Raw genomic sequence first — 22524 nt, 5'->3', positions numbered from 1 at the left:
TCCCCTTGTGCCTTCGTGCCACTTAATTCCCACCCTGGCTTGTGCCACCTGGGATGCCTTGAAGTGTTTCTTGCTCATTGAACAATGTATATCGGGTTTTGCTGTTGAGCTGACACAAGTGAAGCTATGGTGAATGAAGGCCAGGTCTGATCTCCAGAAACTGCTGTACAGAGAGCTGTGGAATCTCCTGGTGAAAACAGGACCCTCATTGAGCTTACCTTGCATGAGGAAAGCTAGATCCACTCTCTGGACTCCTGTTTGTGTCTGTATTTGCAGGAGTTGGGTAAAAGGGAAAAGCATTTCACCTAACGTCCATAAGACACACAAATGGATGCCAGAGCTTAAGAAATCAGGAAACACTGTTCTCGTACTGCGAGTTTTTCTTCTTTCTAGCTGTTCTTCTTTCCGGGTCACTGGAAAAACTGAGAAGCTCTTCCATCTTTCCTTTTTCATGTTTTCCTCTGCAGTGTGCTGAGCTTGCTGCCTCTATGTCTGCTCTTGTCTAAGTTGGATATAGAGGATGCAAGCAATGTGATTTTATTTCTTTCTTGTAGTGGCTTTCAAGTCCACGGAAGTTGTTAATGCACTTCCCACTGAAAGTCGTTAGTGGAAGTATTTTAACTAACATTATGCTTAGTGAGAGCAACTGAACAGAAAAGATGTGAAAACTTTGCAGGTGGAAGAATGTACCTGTTAATAATTACGAGAACCATGCTCATAAAAATAGGTTTTCATTTGTCAGAATGTTTTTGTTTGTGATTTTTTGTTTGTTTTTGTTTTTTTTTTCATTGTTGTTGCTCTTGATCTATAAATCCTCAGTTGCAGCAACAGGTATGGATGTTTGAAAATAAGATTGCAGTGTTACCAATTACTGTCTTAATAGGTTATTTGTATAGATGAATAGGCAGTTGCACCTATTTTTATTTAACTGTGTTTTGAGAAATGGTAAATAGTCTTTGTTTTTAGTAACATATGGAAACAATTTTCCTGTGGCATACCATGAGGAGGACTTAGGTATGGTGACACGATGCTCTGGTTCTTCTACAGCTGTGTTAAGGGGGCACATTTCTGACAAGTGTCTTTTCTGCTGCCATTAGTGTTGTTGAAGTTGTGTGGTAAGTTGGTTAAAGAACTGATTAGTCTGAGAAACAATCATGTTGTTTCATTTCCTTTTGTTGAGTGGTCCATCTAGTACCTCTGTAGGTACCAAGGGGGCTGTGAATACCATGTCAGTGAGGTGACACATCCCTTTAGTGGGAGCATGTGGGGATGCCAATTTAAAGTGACTGTGTAACCATAGTTTGAGAGTCCTCATCTGCCCTGGTAGTCAGAATTTCTAAGCATCGTTAAATTCTGCTTGTCAGCTTCAGCAGATGGTGCTGGCTATTTTAAACTTGATATTTCTTGCCTATTTGCTTTATTTTTAAGATAGTACCTGTTTTGAATAGCAGAAGTTGGAAGGTTTGAAAATATTATGCTGTATAGTTTGCTTGGATTTACATTCTTCTTGGAAACTGTCAGTAGTCAGTAGTCTTTTTTTGGTGGTCTTTTTACCATTTTAGTGGGAAATTGATTTTACACTAACAATTGTAGGCAAACAGATTATTTTGTCAGTATGAGTGAGTTTTTGCCTTAAGGTGCCTTAGCAGTGATATTACTTAGGTGATTGTGACTTTCCCTTTGGAACATCTGTCTTTTTTAATCCTGGTTTTTTCACACTTTTCAGAAAAAAATCACACCTTACTTCCTTGTAGAACTGAATCTTTTGGAATGAGTGAGGTGAGGAATGGTAGAAAGGGAAAGGAAGTTGAATGCTGCACTGGGAAATGAAATTAAATGTCTTCCTATGCAGTAATCTAGGCTACAAAGCCGGACCGTAACTTTCACAGGTCTTTATTGATTTTATTTTTCTGTTACCTCATTTGAGATGATTAATTTTTAATTGCAGAGGGCTAGAACTTACAGCTCTAATTATTGGAAGATGAGTCTTGTGTGAAGATGTAAAGTCGTATTAAATTCGAGACATTGATAAAATGGGCATGGATCTCTTAGGTTGGATGACTAATTTTGCTTTAATTTTAGTTCTTAATGGTATTGTCATTCACCTGTACTGAAATTTCCAGTAAGAATTTTTTGGGGGAAAGAAGAGGAGGGGCTGGGGGGTTATAGCAGTTATTTGTGAAGGAAACATACAAGGAATTAACTATGCCAGGGAAGAGAGTGGTGTGGAAATCAAGCAGTCTGTGTTCAGGATAGTGATGCCATTGTATATAATGCACTATTTGAGAACCCTGAAATACATGATGAGAATAAAAGGAATTAGTGAGTAGTAGATCCATGAAAATAGTGAATGAGGCAGTGGCTGTGGACAAGGTTGCAAGAGAGGACTTGTGAAGTAATTTATAGAAATACAGGCAGATTGGACTCTTCTTCAATCTGTCTTCCAAAATGTATCATCTGTTTCTGTGGGTTTTTTTTTCATTGCAATCTAATGTTTTGAGATTTCCCCAACACCCACTACCTCCTGTCCCCCCAGTAAGCTTGCAGAGTGTGCAAAAAAATCCAAAACTAAGTGGGTGTATTGTCAGTGAGAAAGTTACTTAGATTTTATTTCTGGAATGCTGTAGGGAAGAAGTTGAAGTTGTTTTCCCGAGAAAGAATGAATTTAAAAAGAAATACAGCACATCTGGTAACCATTGCTGTTGCTGAGATGATAAGAATATATTATAAAAAGTAAAATCCAAGTGTTCAGAATATAATAGTAAATAAGTTTTGTGAAGAGTTAAAGATGTGTGGAATAGAAGCCTGTAGGTCAGGCTCAGGAGGAGACATTTAAAATACTACAAATAATTCTAAAGAGGTGTAAGCAATTTTAGGAAATGTTTTTACTGGGAACTTCTCATAATCCAAAAACTTATAACAACCTCTGCTTTTAAGGTCCCTAGGAAATTGCAGTTCTCCCTGAGGTACTAGGGTAGCTGTAAGAAATAATTTATGCTCTCACTTATTTTACTGTAATGCCTTGTTATTTCCTGGCTGATCAACCTGAATGTGGAATGTTACCTATTAGTACAGCTGTGTTTGCTTCTTACATGCTGTGAGATGACAGCCTGGTTATTTGAAAGACTGTTTATAGATTGCAAACTTTGTCTAGAAAACTAATTTCTACTTCAATAATTTAAATGTGGGAGCCCACGTTTTTTTTAAGCATAGACATATTCCAAAATGTTGATAAATTTGTATGTCTTTCAGTGTTTATTGCTCTGTAACTTGGTGAGGTCTGAATATTTCAGTTAATGAGTGAAATTTGCTCTATGTATTTTATATTGAATGGAAGGGAAAATTCAGTCATTGCCTACTCTAATGCTCAGTTTGTGGTGCTCTAATATTTTCATTAGAAGGGTACAAGCTTGATTGCTTATTTTGAAGATTTGTTTGTGGATCCTTCCTTATTGGTTATCCTTGTTCTCTTCTCAGTTTCATATCTTTTTTCCCCTTCTTGTTGACAAATAACTTTATCTCCTCTTATAGATAAGAGCATACATCCTGTGTTGTTTTGTATTCCTTTTTTCTGTGTTTGGAGAGTGCTTTATTTGTATAGTCGGTGTAGTTGCTCCCCTCTGCCTTAAGTAGGGCAGGACAGGTGGAAAGGCTATGTGAGATGGGATGTAGTAGAGGTGGTTATCTGAATGGCCATGTTACCTTTACATGTCTGATGTAAAATGAGGTTTTTTTCGGAAACTGTTTGTTTTTCTTGATGTTTCTGAAAATTTCATGAGCAATCTTTAAGTAACTTAGCAGTTAGATATTAGCATAATATGCTGCACACCAAGTACTTCGACTGTTGGGCATTACAGATCATTGTGGTGTTTATTTGGCATAAAAATAATGATTTATAATAGCTTACAGGAGAACGTAATCAGAAGTCGATGTCTTTTGTTACTACCCAGAGACTGTCTATTGATTCAGCTTTGCCTCAATCTGTAGCACATTTTGTTTATTGCATCTTGGCGTTTAAATTATTTGGCATTATAGCCTGTTTTAGCTTACACAGTTAAATCAGACATTATACGAAGTACTGAGTAATAGAAAATACATAAAGAACTTGTAGGCTAGGAGCCAACTTAAATTTAATTGGGGAATGTATGTATGAATACTGTATTTAAGTTAAAATGTGTGACATGCTGTCTGATGACTATTATTGTAATTGCAGCCAAGAGGCAACAGAAAACATGGTGCGTCATTTATCATCACTAGAGCAATTGCAGGTAAATATGACATGTTCTTACATTCGTGACTTCTAAAACTGTGTGGATTATTTGTAAATTTCATAATTTCTGCCCTTTAGAGTGCCTAATATAATGGAAATAGAGTGCAGGATGTGTTTTCAGGAAGATGTTTTGTAATTGTGAACATGGCTGTGTTATTTTTATGTCAATTTTGTGAGCATTCTTGTCTCCACTAGTTTGTTGGGAAAAACTAATAAACCATGCATCTAAGAAGTTAACAAGCTCTGTGTTTTGTGAACTGTATTTGATCCTCTGGTTTTTTTTTTTTTTCCCCTCCCCCTCTCTTAACATCTCTTGCACTGGGCTGTTTTACATTCTGGTGATACTACATTGCATAAACCAAGTGTTGAATGGCAGTAACTGAACTGGATTTTCATCCAGTAGAATTTCTCTTAGAATTTCCAAAAATATGCAGTGATTTTTTTTTTGTTTGCTTGTTTTTGACTGGCCGTTTGCATTTATTCTAACATAAGAATTCGTTGGCCAAGTATAGAGGGTTTTTCTCTCAATACCTTTTTCTTTAGTGAGAATTAGAGATTTCCTGTGCAGCAAGCTGGAGGGTGTTTTAAGACTATTAGAGATGTAATTTTTACCTCTTTCCATTGTAGGTCCTGCATTATTTTTGCTTCGGTACATCTGGTACAGGTAGGTTTTATGAGACTACTGCTTCATTTTCCTATTTGGTAATATTTTTATAGCTTTTTCATTTGATGGAAAGTAATTCTTAATGAAAGTAAAACTGAACACTTGTTTAGAATATTGTCCAAGCAATGCTTAGAATACCCTCTTCTCATAAATTGAGTTGTAGCTGCTTGAGTTGCAGTGGAGGCCTAAATAGTAAAAAGCTGATATGTACTAGTTTGACTTTGTGCTTTTATCAGAAGCTGAAGTAAGCTTGCAGTTGGAACATGTTTCTCCAAACACATATTTGTTCTCTCCACTCCCAGCTGAGATATTGCAAGGGCAGCTGTTGTGGGTTTTTTTACAGATATGATGGTGCAACAGGGTTTGCTTCCTTTGGAGTAATAATTTTGATGTTTTTTTCTTTGACAATTCAAACTTGTACAAAAAGCTTGATAACTACTTGAGCAGCACTCACACCATTTATAAATTTAAGTTTTGATTCAAAAAGTCATTAAATGGTCCCAGAAATATGCTGCAGTAAGTGCAGTGTTTCTGGAAAATTTCAGCGCTGTGGTTATACCACTTACCAGGTTTGAAGATATCAGTTTCCCCTTTAAAAGGATAATCTGTTGGCTTTGAGTTATACGGAAAGGATGTTAATGTGACTTCCTGTGAAGCACTACTATACTTGAATTTGGCAGGGAATGCTGTTTTCCCTATTGCCAGTGTTCTGCTTTATTTTTGTGCACTACTCCCCCCAACCCTTTTCTTGTGAGTGGGTGATTTTTATGGGCACCATACTGTCATTAAAGTCTAGTTGTAAAGATTTAGTTGTACACAGAATTCACTTACTTTTCTTCCCTCCCTCTGGTACTCATATTTAAAATCTAACTTCAAGCTTTTATAATTTATTCTAGTTGCTGTTTTCATGTATTTGATAAAAGAGTTTGGGAGGGAGCTTGAGGGGCCTCTAGTTTAAAGTCCCACTAAAAGCAAGAGAACATTGAATTCAGACTTGGTTCGTTAGGGGTCTGTCCAGCTAGGTCTTGGAAAGGTTAAAGGATGGAGAGCCCAAAGACTCTCTGGTCAGCCTGTTCAAGTGCCTGACTGTCTTCATGGTGAAAAATTCTCTTCCTTATGTCAGCTTGGAACCTCCTCGGTTTTGGAATCACAGAAACATTTATGTTGGAAAGGACCTTTATAGTCATTGAGTACAGCTGTTACCCCAGCACTTCCAAGTCCTCCAAAGGGTTGATTGTATTTTCTTGAGTTCCTGCCATGCACCTCTGTTGTTCCTACTTTCATGGTAATCTCCTAGGTATCAGAGTGCTGCTGTTTGGTCCTCCTGAGGCCTCCCCTTCTTCAGGCTAAACAAGTACAATTCCCACAGCATCTGATTCCTTGTAGGGCAAGTACTTCAATCCCCCCCCGATCATCTTGGTGCCCCTCCTGTTTACTGGTGTTCTTCTTTGAATGGGTGTCCCAAAACTGGCTGGTGACCAGAGCATAAAGAGTCATAAATAGTCAGTTCTGTTAGTATGCAGTTTTGTTCTGTTAGTAAAAACAAGGCTGTTGTTAGCCTTTGTCGTTGGCAGGGTGCAGTGTTGATTCATGTTCAGTTGCAAGCCCTCTCAAGTGACTGATGGTTGCCTTGAAGCTGAGTTGTCTGGCGTGTGTATCTCATGTACTGCATTTATTCACTGTTCTGATTTAGCCTAATGCTTTTGGTATTTCAGCCCCGCAAAGTTCTCTCTGCCCGCTGGACTGGTTCGCCTGGTTAATAAGCAGATCAACTGGCACCTCGTACTTGCAAGGTAACCAGCTCTCATGCTTTGCCATTTCTGACAGGGGTGAATGTATTAATGCTTCCCCTGCTCCCCCGGCCACCCCCATTGATAGCCATGTTGAGCTGATATTGTGCTAAAGGTGTGCTACTATCTCGGGTCAAAAGAAATACTGGAGGCTCTCACAGGTGGCCTTGTGAAAGAAAGCTTAGTGTGCTACCTGGGGGCTTCTACCTGCTTCTCTTCAGTTAATGCACCTCTCACTCAGGGCTGAATGTCTGTCTAGCTTTTGAGGCAAAGTGGCTTGCAGTGCAGTCATCAAATTCAAGTCCTGAGTTTGGTTGATTAAAGACTTATAACTTGGGAGGATATATAATTTTAAAATAAGCAATTTATATTTGTGGAAAGTAAATGCATACCCTCAAGACTTGTCTGCTGTTGCATACACAGAGAAGTGAGATTTCCAAGGCCAGAACCAGCTGTTCTGCAGAAATGAGATCACTGGCTTTTAAAAATAAGTGCAAGTATGTACAGAAAAATGGTTCAGTGACATGGTTACATGAAGGTAGCGTGCAAGGTTCTAGTTTATGTTGTATGGTAGGTACAAAGACACATAACTTACTGGATTGTGATAGTTGCTTATTCCAGATAAAGCAATATATAGTTTTGGATATTGCTGTTGTAAAATTATCTGTAAGCAACAGCTGACTCTGACCTCCCATGCAGTGAGATTTTAGACATTGTTCTGTTTTCTTAGTGCTGCTGGAAAATAGTGGATTTCAGTGAAATGAAGGGAATATCACAGCATGGGTATTTTATTTTTAATAAAAAATTGATATTTCCCATTTAAAATTTTTTTAAAATTTATGAATGAGGCAATTTATATCTAACCGTAGTGAAAAGCACCTAGGGCTCTGATGCACACTGTAAGGAATGGACTTTAAATGAACTTTCACGTCTGTGTTTTTTCTTTCAGCAATGGCAAATTGTTGGCAGTTGTTCAAGACCAATGTGTAGAAATCAGGTAACTTAGCATTATCTGCTACTTCAGCTGTGGAGTTCTGAGAAAGTGTTTCTAGTCATTTACTAGCAATACTTTTAAAGACTTTTCTTTGTTTTGCAGTGTTAATATTGTGAAATTTATCCATGGAACAATCATAACAGCCGAAGCCTACTGTTTCTTTTTAGTTCTCTGCCGTCCCCCATTAAAAAACAACAAAAAAACCCCACCCCTACATAAACCCTCCTTAACTGCCCCAATTATAATAGATGTGTTTATATAAGTATATATCTGTATCTCTCTCTCTGCTTTCAAGATGTGAAAGAAAAACAATCAAGATCCTCTAAAATACTCAGCAAAAATCATGGTCTTTCTAACCTTTGCCTTTCTGTCCCTTCTAGAAATTTTGCCCTAATAAATGGGGCAGGGAGCTAGTATCTAGTGTTCTTCTCTGCAGAGTAGCTGGCATGTATAGTACTTCACCTTATTTTACAAGTGGAGTGGATTGCTGTAAAGACTGATGCTTTCCCTTTCCTTGTGCTCTCTTAACAACAAGCTCTCCTTTGCCAGTTCAAGAGCACATTTAGCTGTAGAACAGATCTTGATTGAGTATGTTTACTTGCTTCACAAAAATCCATTTGCTAGAAGGTCAGACCTTCCATTTATATGTAAAAGAAGCAAGTGTATGAAAATTGTTCAATCAAAAGTAGTGTGAGCACCATAAACGTCAGCTTAAAGACTATAAAATAAATCTTGTGTTTCAGCTGTATTAATGTAACTATTCTTGCATTGTTTCTAAAATTGTAACCTAGAGAATACTGACTAGGGTTTTTTTTCTAAAGTTATATGAAGTGCTGAAATGATGCTGTCCTATTTTGTACAGCATTACAAATAAATGAGGGATGTTGGTATTTATGCAGTTGGATGAGGGTCTCTAAAATACTGTTAGTTACTGTAGCTGCCTAAGGGTGAAAGTTACTATCTGCTTTTTTGAACAAGTAGTTAGAGGCCATGCAGGCCTTTGAATTGTGCACTTGGAATATTTTTCTATTCTGTTTATTACAGAAAATTGAATAGTGGGTTTTTTCATATCTAAATGCTTATGAGTCTTTTTTCTGCAGGTCTGCAAAAGATGACTTCATATCCATAGTTGGAAAATGTCAAGGTACGGCAGCCTCCATCTATATCATTACTTAGTGGCATCATTGTTTCTTACTCATACGTTGCTAAATGGTGTTGTTTTACTTTAATGATAATGATACAACTTCTTAAAATCATTGAAAAGAATCTCTTAATAGTTTTGCTTTGTGGCTAGCTCCATTACCCTCCCTCTGCCACTTCTTTTTATGATGATTAATATATGAAACCTGAATCTGAAATTAAGTGATAGTTAGAATTAATGGGTCTGGGAAACATGCGTGGTTTTTCTTTTTTTACCCTCCTCTGAGATAAGCTTGTAATGCTGGTAGGCCCCCAGCATTTTTTTGATGCAATTGATTTTTTGTTCTGTTTAAGGGATTATATTTATTTTTTGCTTTTATTAATCATTTTACTCCTTTTTTGTAGTGCCAAAGGATCCTAACCCTCAGTGGAGGAGAGTGGCATGGAGTCATGATTGTACATTACTTGCTTATGCTGAAAGCAGTGGAACAGTCAGAGTGTTTGACCTGATGGGTAGTGAGCTTTTGGTCATTTCACCAGTATGTACTCTCTTGGGTTAAATATGAATATAGTAGAACTTTTTTTAAGGATCATGGATAATTTCCACTCTTTGACCTTTTTCAAATCATGGCTTAGTTTGCTATAAATGCTTACACTATGAATATCATGCAGAAATGGACCATTAAAAGTTTCACTATAATATATCCATCATGTGATCAAAAAAAGTCACGTGTAGCCCTTACAACATCACAAAGTGTGTGTTTCACATCTGCCGTGCAATTGTGGTAGATCTGTAGGTGCATCAGACAGTGAAAGCACGGAATCACCACAGTTTGCAGTAATAGATTCTAAATCTGCACTTTGTATGCAGAGTTAATTGTAAGTTAAGAAATATTGCTGCTAGAGTACTTTGCTTGGTATGATAATAGATAATTGCTGTTGACAGGCCCCACAGTGTTGTAATGCTAGGTTTAGTTTAGCAAGCTGCAGCTTTCCCTGAGCTCAGTGGAGCTGCTTAGGGCAGTGTGAGCATTGTTGCACTCCCGTAGTCCATTCCGGACGGCCCCGCACTCTTGCTCCAGTAGCTCTCAGCCTTACAGCACAGTGATGGCGAAGGAGGCGAGAAGGGTCTCCCCATCAGGGGTCTTAGAGGATCTTTAATCTTACACCTTGTCCTGGCAACCCCCAGAGGCAGAGAGACCTCGTGATCCAGGTGCAGGGGGGTTTGCTCAGGGGCGGGGTTGGGGTACAGGAACCGATAGGGAGAACCTGAGGGAGTGGCCAGAGCTAGGGGCAGGGGAATGGGGGGGGTGGGGAAAAATATGGGACAGGCAAAGCAATGGGTAAACACATCACCACACGACACAATATATTTTCTATTGTGTATGTTCAAAGGGTGTATTGAACTGACTTGTGAAGGTGACTCAAGTGTATTTTCTCCATATATTGTCTTTGCAAACTTTATAATAAGATTTCTTTAAAATCAAGATAAAAGAAGATGTATTTAGTTTGTAATACAAACTATGAAACTTTATTTTTTTTAATACAATATAGTAAATTTAACTCTAGTTCTTTCAGTAACAGAGACACTTCTTAAAATCCCCTTTCTCTCCCAATGTCTGCCTTCATTTTTGGATAAAGACAGCAAGTTTTCCAGGCGATCTGAGTTACGCTGTTGCTGGATTGATCTTTCTAGAATACAAAGCAAGTGCCCAGTGGTCAGCTGAACTCCTTGTTGTTAATTATCGTGGAGAACTGAGAAGTTACCTTGTAAGGTAAGCATAAATTTTGACTTCCTTTGAAAAGGCACAGTGAACTTCAAAGGAATTCTTTCTGCTCTTTAAAGAAAGTAAATCTGAACAAATGTATGTGTTTTTTTTCCCTGCATACTTAGTGTTGGAACAAATCAAAGCTTTCAAGAAAGTCATAGTTTCAGCTTTAGCAGCCATTACGCCCACGGGATAACAGCTGTCATTTATCATCCTGGTCACAGGTAAGTGTTCTTGTTAGCTACCTGACAATGACATGTAAATGATGAACAAAAAGTGGCAAAATAAGCATTGAAGTGTGTTGGATGTGGAGGGGGAGAAAGATCTATTCTAAAATTGCTATTTAGTGCATCAGTAATAACAAGTCATGTCTCTTTCTACTATGAAAGGAACCTTACTTCATCTCACTTGACTTTCATGATTCCATTAGTAATGTCCTTTTCTGTTTGAGTACCTTGTGTAAGCAACATGCATTTTCTAGAATGTCAGGAATAGCTTCAAAAGAGGTTTCTGAACCTGATGGGGGTAAAGGCTGAAGTTTAGTTGTTGGTTTGGGTTTTTTTTTCTATCTGGAATTGATTACTGGCTTTGTTGGCCAGCCCGTTTTCCGTAGTGTTCTGACTGGAACTGCCTGGTTTTGGTATTTGGAGTTGTCTTGTGATGTATTTTCTCTGTTGGTAACCTGTTGGGTACGGAAATTGGAGTTGAAATGTGGACTGCCTTGCCTGCCTGCTCTTGAACCCAATGTAATTGGAATAGGTCCTAGTTTAGCCTATTACTTGAGCTAAAAATGTGTCTTACTTTTTTAAATATCGATTTGTTATGTAGCAAGATAAACTCAGCAACTCTATTTCTCTTCAGTTGTAGGAACTAAACTTTTTTCTAGATATTTTTCTTCTATTAGATCTGCTAGGATTGAATCTGTCAGTGCAGTGTTACATCACTGTATTGTTTTAAATGGAAATTAGGCTTGGCTATAGAATACCAGAAGAAACTCACTGTTGAAAAAACTTGTTCTCATTCTTCAGTGTTAAGTGAGCTGTCATATCTAGCTTAGGAAAAAAAATTATTATTAATGAGATGTAATGTTCTTCTAGCTTATTATTTTGAGAAATTAATTTTGTGTATGGCTTTTTTTTTCCACCTAATACATATTTAGTGATTTCACATAATTAATACTCAGTATACTAAATCTAGAGTTTTGAGGTAATAGGTGTGGGTTATGGAGCTTTGGTAGCACTACATGACAAGACAACAGAACCAACCCATTGTTTCCTTTGATCAGATCAGGGTTAATGGTTGTAGTATCTCCTCTGATGTGCCACCAGTTGAGTGACTTAGTAAAGTTGAAAAATTGACACTTGAAGGAATGCACAATTGGATGGAATGGATGGAAAACAAAAGAACCTGTGTTTTGCCCCTGATGGAGGCAAGTCCTTTCCATTCTGAATTTAATCTGTGGTAGAAGGCTTGTAAATTTGTGATTGGAGAACGCCAAATTCATGAGTAGAGTCTTGCTGAAATTTTCGTGCTATCCCAAGAAAACCCTAGAATGGCTTGAAGGCAAGCTCTTCAAAATTATGCATAAAAGAAAATTGTTGATACGGACACCTAGAAGTTTTAATTTTCAATAATGTGAACTTTGATCATTTAACACATGTTCAACTTTGTCATTTTATGCTTTCTTGCATTTCATTTAGTCTCAGATGGTGAAATTATACTGGTGTCTCCTCACTTCTTGTAAGGCTTGACTTAGTGCATTACTGTATTACTGTGTATTTGCTCATTACCCTTTACAGTGCAATAAAATAGCAGTTAAGAACTTAATACACTTAATTTTTTCAACTAGATGTATGGTAATTGCAAAGAGAATATGTTGGTAGGGAATGTTTCTGAATCTATAGAAAAAGTTGAAGCAATAGCTTTGCAAAAAAATCCAATAATGACTTTTACTGTTGTTGAAAAGTATTATATACTTTAATTTAGATACCTAATGTTGGTGTTCTCATGTGATCCAGCTTTCATCTAGGATGGAATTTATGGGGCACTTTAGTTGACAAAACTTAAATGTCTGCTTCAGTGTGAGCTCTTTGTAAACTAAAATCCAAGGTTCAACAGCTCCTTGTTTTGGTATCTTAATCTGGAGCTGAATGTCTTACTTCTGGGTTAGCTGCAATTGCTGCAGAAAGTGTTTGATATTAAAGCCTAAAGTTTGCAATGAAGGACTTGTGAGGAAGGAGTTAAAGGGTTTCAGATTTAGTTAAAATTTGTTGTACCAAAATTACTAAGTAAAGAAAGGCATATCGAGTTTTTATTGGACGCCTCAATTGAGCTTGTTCCTGAGACCAGTGTTACGCTGGTTATCTTCGACCCAGCTTTGTACAAACCTGTGGAGTGGAGTACAACTGAGGTACTGCAAGAGCAGCCAGTTTTTGAGACTGGAGGAACCCTTGGAGATCATGTAATCCATTCCCCTTCACCTCAGGGTCAGGTAGAGCAGGTTGCTTGGAGCTATGTCACGGCAGTCCAAGACCTGCACATCTGTGTCCCCCCTTAGGAGCATGGTGTAAGGCCTCTGAGGTGCTGCGGACAGCCTGGCAGTGCATCGTTGTGATTGTTCAGAACATAGACAGAGACAGGTTCTGGCCATTATTTTCTGCAAACTGCTGCACAAAATGCTGCGCTCTAGGCCTGGCACTTTTACAGAGGTCTTTTTCTAGGACTTGTTGAAAGGGTTTCTGACCCCTGCTAGCCAGGTGTCCATCTGGAACTAAAGCTCAAAGCATCCTTTGATTAGGAACAACTGGCAGACCTTGGTAAAAGCTTCTAAAGCTTCCTAGCTAGCTCTTCCGGGCAGTGACAGGCATCGTGAAGTGAAAGGCTTCCCAGGAGTCCTCTGATGGTCTCAGGAGTCCTCAGATGGTCCCAGAAGTATGTAGATGTTTAGGGATCTAGAAATGAAGCCCGGAAACAGCTGCTCAAATTGCTGCATGCTGGCTGTGCTCTGGGTAGAACACATGTGCAAGAAAAATATTAGGCTTCCTCATGTTCGTGTCTCCTATTGCAGTTTTTGGTCAAAATGACTTCTCTTTTACTGCCTTAGGCAGTCCCTTACACCACAGAATATCTAAAACTTCTAAGAACTTTAGGCATCATGCTCAAGAGAGATCTTACCACTTTCCACAACTACGTAAAAGGTGGTTGTAACCAGGTGAGGGTGGTCAACCTCTTCTCCCAAGGAGCCAGGAAGATGTAGGAGAAAACGAGGCTTAAGCTGTGCCAGGGGAGGTTTCGGTTGGACATCAGGAGGAATTTCTTCACATGAAGGGTGATTAGACATTGGAACAGACTGCTTGGGAATGTGGCAGAGTCACCATCCCTTGAGCTGGTCTAGTTGACATGGTAGTGTTTGGTCATAGCTTGGGCTTGATGATCTCAGAGGTTCTTTTCCAGCGTAACTGATGATGTGATTCTGTCGTTCATCCATGGTATAAAATCATCTTGCTGTATGTTTGAATAGCAGGAGACCTGGGAATACTAAATAAGTTTTTCTGACATCTTAAAAAGGATTAAATGTGGAAGAAAATCTTCTTTTCTTTTTTTTTTTTTCGTTTATTCTTTCATTTGAGTTTCACAGGTGTAGTTTGGGCATTGCCAGCGGCCAGAGCCGCTCTGTGTGAGCGGCAGCCACTACTGGGGGCAGAGCTCCTCAGGAGTGATGTGGCCTTGGGAAAGGAGTAAAGTTCCCAGGGCAGAGCTTCGGGGTCCTACAATTGTGCCTTTTTTTGTAGATGCTTTACCTTTGATGGGTGATTCATTACAATGATACTTGCAGACAAACTTAGACACTTACTCTCAAGGTTTTCATCGAAGCAGTCATCAGTCAAATAGAGAAGTGCTTGTTAATAAGGTGAAAGGGCTTCAAGGGCAAATACTTTGATACAGTTTAGTGGTGGTCAGCAATAATTACAAGACTTATGTCAAAGTTTTTAAAATGCCACCTATTTTGTGTAACAAAATTATTACACGCACATGTATAATTGGTACAGTGGCTTTAATTGGCAAGAAACTTAATGGCAAACCTTAATGCATTCAGTTCTTCAGTGATTGTACCACATCTGAATAAATGAAAATCTGATGCTTGAACAGAACGATCAGAACTTGTCATATGCTTCAGCTGTTACTTTTTTTTCACTTTTGAGGATAAGGGGGAAACTCAAACTTGCGGCCGGACTTTTAGATGTTGGGAATTATGACTTACCTGGAAAGCTAGAGATGAGACTGGATAGGTATAAATGCTACAAATAACAAATGTTACTTGAATTATATTTAAGTATTTTTAGATTTCAGTGTATTTATTCACAGGCAAAGCTTATTGTGGCTGTTAAATGTCTTGGTATATTTAGTCTTTTTGTTACTGTAAGCAAACTGCTATAGACTTAAGAAAATCAAAAAAAGTATGTGGCAGTATATGAAACCATAATACATCTTTATATATTTTATAGACTTCTTCTTGTAGGAGGCTGTGAAACAGATGAAGATGGAGTATCTAAAGCAGCTGGTTGTGGAATATCTGCTTGGAGAATTCTGTCAGGCTCCCCCCATTACAAACAAGTCACTAGTTATGAAGATGATGTTAGAACAGTAAGTATGTGTGCTCGTTTTACGGGATGAATACTGTCACTGGAAGCTCAATATGTATCTCTTTTTGAACGAAGAATTTAATGCAATGTTTTCCTATTTTCTAAGGTATGATGTGTATGTGTAAGCAGTTACGTTTTTTCCCCCCATCATCTGTCTGTTTTTGCTCTTTAGGTAGTATGATTTGAACTTTAAGTTCTTAATTACCACGGTTTTAAAACCAAAAGCAACAAGAAAGGAGTTTGTAAATTTCCAACCTATAATATTTTTTGCTCTTAGCTGTACATTCGGATATGTTACGTGTCCTTGTTGGAAAAAAATTCCAGTTTGTTCTTTTATTACTTCAGAGCGAAAGGTAGCATACCTGAAATAAAGGTTTCAGTTTAACTCTGGCTGTTGATTTCTTTTGCTTCTAGTAGAAGTACGTGTTTGATTTGATAACAACTTGGTTATACTGAAATCAGTTTACAGCATACCAGCATAAAGTCCAGTGTTTACTCTTACATAGGTATTGCTTAGTATTACAAGTGAGTTGTTAATTTAATTGCAAATGAGTAGTGCTTTTCTGTGAGATGTTATATACCTAATGAAGTGGACAAAATGATACAAACTGGATTTTATTATGCTTGCATAGGCAGTCTTACGGAAGTTTAAAAATAGTAAAATCATAAAATATGCTGAGTTGGAAGAGGCCCACAAGGTTCATCAAGTCCAACTCCTGGCCCTGCACAGGACACCCCAGGAGTCACACCATGTGGCTGAGAGCATTGTCCAAACACTTCTTGAACTCTGTCAGGCTGGTGCTGTGACCACTGCCCTGGGGAGCCGTTCCAGTGTCAACCAGCCTTTGGGTGAAGAACCTTTTCCTGACATCTAACCTAAACCTCCCCTGACACAACTTTAGACCATTCCTCAGGTCCTGTCCCTGCTCACCAGAGAGAAGACATCAGGGTCTGTCCCTCCTCTTCCCATCACAAGGAAGCTGTAACTGCAGTGAGGCCTCCCCTCAGTCTCCTCCAGGCTGAACAGACCAAGTGACCTCAGCCGTTCCTCATACGGCTTCCCCTCAAGGCCCTTCATCATCATGGCCTTCCTTTGGACACTAATGGTTTAATGGCTTTCATATATTGTAGCACTGCTGACTCATACTCAACTCGCTGTCAACCAGGACCCCCAGGTCCCTTTCACCAGCACTGCTCTCCAGCTGCTCATTCCCCAGTCTGTGCCCACAGCCAGGGTTGCCCCAGATACAGGATCTAGCACTTGGCCTTGTTAAACTTCATATGGTTGGTGATTGCCCATCTCTCTAATTTGTCAAGGTCTTTCTGCAGAGCCTCTAAAGAATCTTGGAGAGTTGTTTCAGTATTTTAAATATGACTTTAATATTTGGTGCATAAAACAATGTATGAGATTGTCTTTCATTGTATGATTTGGTTCTGTTCTTACAGGCACAGAGAAGAGGATTATTAAGGATTATGAATTTAAGATTTTACAGCAGGCGGGGAACAGAACAGGTATTAAGATCTGGATCTACCTCAGAAATGTATTTTGCTAACATAATTGTCCATTAATGACTACCTGAGAGACTGACTGAAAGTAGGTTTTAATTTATGCAACGTAGGAATTAACGTTCTATTAAATTAATCTAAGAGCTTTAGCATAAAATGGAGTAGCTTGCCACTTATTTGGCTTTCTTAAAAATCTAGTTAGTTCATTTGCTAAAGCTTGAATCACTGGGTTTCAGGAAAAGGTCTAGAGATGTAGAGTTCAGTATTAAATGTAAGCCCTTATTAAAAAACGAAGGTATAAGAATCCAGTTAATTATTTGTTAATGAATGTGATAATCAGACCCTGTAAGTTGTGTTATATATATTCTACAAGAAGAAAGTAGATTGTGATGCTGTTTCTCAAATTCATGCCCAAGAGATAAAGAATAAACAGAACTCGGCCTTCTGCACTACACCTATCCCATTAGAAAACAACATAAAATCCTCAGCCCACAATTTTCATACCATGTAGGGAAGGAAAAAATGCATGGATTCAAGCTAATCATTCGTGGCTTAAATAGGGCAGACCCAGGAACTTGATTTTTACAGTCTGAGATAAAAGGGAAACATTTTGCTGAGTAGCTTCAAAAGTTTATTACGCGTCAGGCTTCTACTCCCAAGGATGCATGTGAACCTAATGAAACTACTGATCAGAATCAACTTACTCTTAATAAACTCTGGGTATGGACCTTGTGTTCTCTACCCTGAATGAGTGTTAAATCTTGCATGTCATGCTGATGTGTAGGTGTGTGCTTTCTGTCTTTCTAAGGTGTTGTACACAGTGCTCGTGGCTTGCTTCTCCATGCCTTAGGAGCTGCCCATGCAGTACTGCACTAACTTCTCTTATCTCTTGTCTACTCACTATGTATAGCCTTCATTTGATTCCTTTTTCTATACCCATTTCCCTTGTAAAAAATTTCGTTTTCCCTTCTTTTGCTTTACAAGGAAAGAACAGTAAAGAATCTGTCTACCACCTTCACTCTGTGTCCTCCTGAGAGAAAAAATGGTTGATCTGAGTTGGAAATGACCTTAATAGATTTTTGGGATGTTTTAGGTGACTGGTTAAAAAGAAGAAGTTGCCTGCTTGATTGGAAAGGGAAAGCAAATCTTTCTGCATCTTTCTCAAGGGTGGAACGGGGAGAGATTTTATTTCCTTCACTGAAAATGCTAAAGATAAAGCTGATGTAAGCTTTTTTAACTGAAAAGCTTGTACTGCATGTAGCTATACTAAACTTCAACTTCATTGTACTTGCCAGTACTGAATTAACGAAGAAACGTGGAGACTTACTCATCCTTGAATATTTTGATCCAATTTCAGAGATTATGGCTTAAATATGAAAGGTATAGTTTGTATTCTTAGTGTGAAATTAGCACCAGGGTTAAAATACGACAGACACGGCAGCTAGAGGACTTGTATATTAGAACTGGCTGGATTGGGATTTCATTCTTAGTGTTGTTAAGTGACGCTTAAAAAATGTGAAGTGCCAGCTTGCTGAGTTTTTCAGCATCTTGTTTTGCTGTTCCCTTAAGTTGATGAGCTGCTTACAGAAGCAGCATTGCCTGCTTTGGCAGAGGACTGATTAATTTTTATAGATAGCAGGGCTTGGGTGATAAATTCGAGTGAGTTAATGGCCACCCAATATCTAAATCTAACATCCAGATAGTTATTACTGGCTGCTGAGTAAACATTTACCTTCTTTTAAGATCTGTGATGTATACCACTGATCAGTTATCTGAACAGGTTATATATTTTAGCTCTATGTTTCTAGGTCCTTTAACAGTCTTTTGTTATTTGTCCTTTGTGCATGCAAATTGATTTGTAAGGAGAGAATTGCCATTAGAAGGCATGTAAAATTCCTGGGCAAACTACAGTTGGAAATGCACTACTCCAGCTGCTTAAGAATATAGTCAGAGAATATTAATATTTTCTAATATAAATAATTCTTAATGGGTTTAAAAAAAACCCTTAATGCTCTCCTTTTCAATTAAAAACACATTTTAGGCATGGATTTAAGGAATGCTCTATAGCTGCAAACCACTGTATGATAGTGAGCAGATTTCTTGATTGTCATTGTTTCTGGGGCATACCTAGTACTGTAAAAAGCCTGAGAAATAAAATAAAAATAGTAATTAAAAAAACTCCAAGTCCAAACAAACATAATGACCTGAAAAGAATATTTTTATCTTCAGATAATACCTACCACTAACGTTCTGTAGAAATGCCATTAAAACTTCCTAATTGATAGATGTCAACTAACCTTTCTGTGCTTAATTTATATTGGGGTATTTTCTGAAAATTTTTAGAAAATTTTTAGAAGTGAACTAACAAAATGAAATTTATGAACAATGTCATTTTTGGGAATCTGCATCTTGCTGTCTTTCAGGCTTTAAAAACTGAATGGTCTTTCTGAAAATGTAGAATTTTGTTGGGAGAGGAGTGAATAAATATAAAATGTATTTTCAGAAATTGTTGTTCATTGCCAGAAGCACTAAAGTTGACTTTAAAATTTAAGTGTGTATTTAGAGGGTCTTGTGGAAATAGTGTATAGATCCAGTTGTAAATGTGCAGGATTTTGTGAATCCTTAAGAAAGGATTTTGTTAGAAGTATGTTTTGCCTCTTAAGGTGTCCAGAGCTTAAGAAAAACTTAATCCAGGAGAATTTTTGTTGCCTTGATGAAGCTAACTTACAAGTCTTGAATTATTTTACCTGTATGGATTAATCTGGTATTTACTATGTTACTACTTGGTCTGTTGTCGTTCAAGGGATTCTTAAATTCTGATTCAGTGTCCTGAAATGAACAGTATGCTCCTCCAAGATCTCTTAATGTCTGTATTTCTTGTATACCTTTTTTTTCTTTTCTTTAATTGAAGAATTTGATTTGTAATAATGCCTACCCAGAAGTTTGCTCCCGGGGAGAAAGACCTGTACTAAGCTGTGATTTGGTAATAGTCTTCCTTGGGTGGACCAGAGAGTCAGGATAGTAGAAAACTGAGGCTGCTGAATGTTTTTTATGTACAAAGCACGACCTGCCGTTTTCCCTCCCAAGTAGCTCTGCATTGCTATCAGAGTAGAGTTCTCCTAGGAATGATGCACTTCCAGGTTTTATTTGCTGTATAACAACGTGATACAAAAGTTCACATTCCTAAAGATTTGTTCATTCTATGATAGTGTTCTTCCTTTATGCAGGTTGTTTTCACTCTTGCATGCCACAGTTGATCTCTTGCCTTTTTTCTTTTAGAATAAGGGTGGTTTTGTTTGTTTTTAATTTGAGGCATATTAACTTTTCAGAGTGGATGATTGCACAGTTTTTTTCCCTGAAATAGAAAAGAAAATATATATTTGGAGGAATTTTTTTGGGTATTCCTTGGTGTATAATTCTATTGTGTGTCTTTATTTATTTGCTTGGATATCATGTTTGGCAGGATGGAGTTTTCAAGATGAATCTTTCTCCTGATGGAGCTCTTTTGGCAGCTATTCATTTCTCAGGAAAACTGACGATCTGGTCTATTCCATCTCTCAGACAACAAGGAGAATGGGACCAAGCTGCTCAGGTAAGAAGAATGTACATGTTTAGAAACTTGACTTACGTATCTTGCTCCTCTGGAAATGTGTTTTCATGGGAGATCAGAGGAGTTCAGATAACCATGCATTAGCTACATACTAACTTCTCAGTCAACTCCATGTTTTTCAAGAGCCCTAAACTTACTTGTATAATAATCTTTTTTACCCATAAACTGTAAACTTGAAAAATTAAGAAAAAGAACCAATTATGTGCAATGAATTTTTCGTGAGGCATTTTGGTGCCAAGTAGGTAACGCTGTTAGAATTAGACTACAATGCCATTAGACTGAAATGCCGTTATAAAAGAGAAGTAGAGGCTAACACAGTTAAATTTGTTTCAGTGGTTGAAACCAAATTCTACTGGATGTCTAATGTATTCTTCTAGTCCTCCCTCAAAATTTATCTTACCTTGCTCCAGATGACATTCTAGAGCATTTTCTTAATCAATTTGCTGTTAAGTCTAATGCTTTCTACAGGAATTGCTTGCAAAACTAAGTAAGGGAACTTACGTTAAGAATTGCTCAGACACTGGCAAACTTTTATGTGACTTGTGTGAATTTAAACACTGGGAATTGAAAGCTAATTAGTTTTCAAAGGAAATTCCATATAACTAACATACTTTCTGGGTAAAGATAAAACTTTATTTTAATGAGGAAATACATTTTGAAAAGTGAAAAATCTGAAACAATGCGCACTAGTATGTGAAGTATTTTGATTTTCCTCCCATTAATTTCTTGACTAATAGTAAAGAAAGGCCTTTCACTTGAAGTGCTGCATCTTATGTTCTGAACCTACAAGACATGAACCAACATCAGTTCCAAACAGGGTAAACAAGTCGGATTGAAATGTAGTTTCAAGCTTATTTAGAAAAGTGTTTTTAAACAGCAACCAAAACAAGCAAGCAAAAAAACCTCAAAGAAGTTCGGCTCCACTATTGGGATAAGTTCTGTGTGTGTGTATATGCATATCTGTTTATCTCTATTTTTAAGATACACTTCAGACAGATTTTGCTCAAGGATGCTTACAGTGTGTTGTATTTTTTCTTCCTTTTTAGCAGTAATGAATATATATCCTGAAGGAGCATTCAGGATTTTATAATTCAGTGAGGGTGATATAAAGGAATATTCAGTACTTGACTGTTCCCAAAATTTTTTTATAGGTGAAACTGGTGTCCAAGTATAATGCATATTTTCATAATATGAAAATAATAATATGTGTGATTACAATGTAATTGTCAACCAGACATATTTGTTAAATTAAAAATTAACTTAGAGGGGTCTCATGTTTAATTTTAATTAATAGACTCTTTTCTTTCTACTGAAAAATCAAATCTGAAAAACACCTTCTGCTTGACCCAAACGTACTTTGGTTATTTCGGCTACTGCATTGCACTTGGGGGTAGGATTTCTGTCACTTCTAAATCACGTTTAAAACAGCACTGCAACATAATTCTGAACCTTGCAATGCATCAATTAATAATACTGCTTGTTTTCTTGCACTAGTCTTGAAAGGGGCTTTATAATTCTGAAAATAGCTTGGGAAAATACTTACAGAACTGTACTAGACTGTCACACAGGACCACTAAACAGACTCTTGGAGGTTATTTTATGTGCCTGCAGTCCTATGTATAGACATGAAAAGCAAACACTTGGCTTTTGATTGCTGGAGAACCTTTATTTCAGAAATCTTTAGGGTATGATTACTGTTTCAAGCTGGTCAGGCCATGTCTCGTGATTTTGGTTTTTTTTTTAATTGTCTGTAGAAAAGTGCAGTGTGGTGTTACAGCAGTTGTATGTTTATGCTTGAGAAGAGTTTGAATTTACAGGGAGCATTTTAGTTGAAAGATGAGTGGGTCAGCAACAGAGTAAATAAATGGATTCTGTGTTACAAAAATTTGCTTGCATATAATTTCGGTTTTTTCTTTTTTTTTTTTTTTTTTAGCCAGGCTATGATGAGCTTAACCCAGACTGGAGACTCTCTAGTGAAAAAAGAAGGAAAATAAAAGGTATGCAGTACAGTTAGATTATTATTTTATATCACTGTGTAGTTAAAAATAGTAGTGCAAATATATCAAGACTGAAATGGCTTAATTAAATCTCAGTCAGGTTTCCAAAATTGTATGATTTGAATTTGTAGCATGGCAGAG

General features: G+C 37.6%; 1 protein-coding gene across 1 annotated transcript in view; it reads left to right on the top strand.

The window, feature by feature from the left end:
• The first annotated feature begins 4174 nt into the window (after window positions 1-4174).
• Window positions 4175-22524, top strand: part of NBAS (neuroblastoma amplified sequence) — a 162236-nt gene continuing 143886 nt past the window's right edge. The window contains 12 exon segments of the mRNA XM_008641788.2: window positions 4175-4268; window positions 4898-4934; window positions 6650-6727; window positions 7674-7721; window positions 8819-8862; window positions 9264-9397; window positions 10500-10633; window positions 10753-10851; window positions 15133-15271; window positions 16717-16782; window positions 20240-20368; window positions 22320-22383. Coding sequence (XP_008640010.1) covers window positions 9368-9397; window positions 10500-10633; window positions 10753-10851; window positions 15133-15271; window positions 16717-16782; window positions 20240-20368; window positions 22320-22383 — 661 coding nt within the window. The 5' untranslated portion in view covers window positions 4175-4268; window positions 4898-4934; window positions 6650-6727; ... (1 more) ...; window positions 8819-8862; window positions 9264-9367.

The sequence above is a fragment of the Corvus brachyrhynchos genome, unplaced genomic scaffold, assembly GCF_000691975.1.
Source record: "Corvus brachyrhynchos isolate BGI_N302 unplaced genomic scaffold, ASM69197v1 scaffold116, whole genome shotgun sequence".
In the NCBI taxonomy this organism is placed as follows: Eukaryota; Metazoa; Chordata; class Aves; order Passeriformes; family Corvidae; genus Corvus; species Corvus brachyrhynchos.
This window is presented reverse-complemented; position numbering and strand designations above follow the sequence as displayed.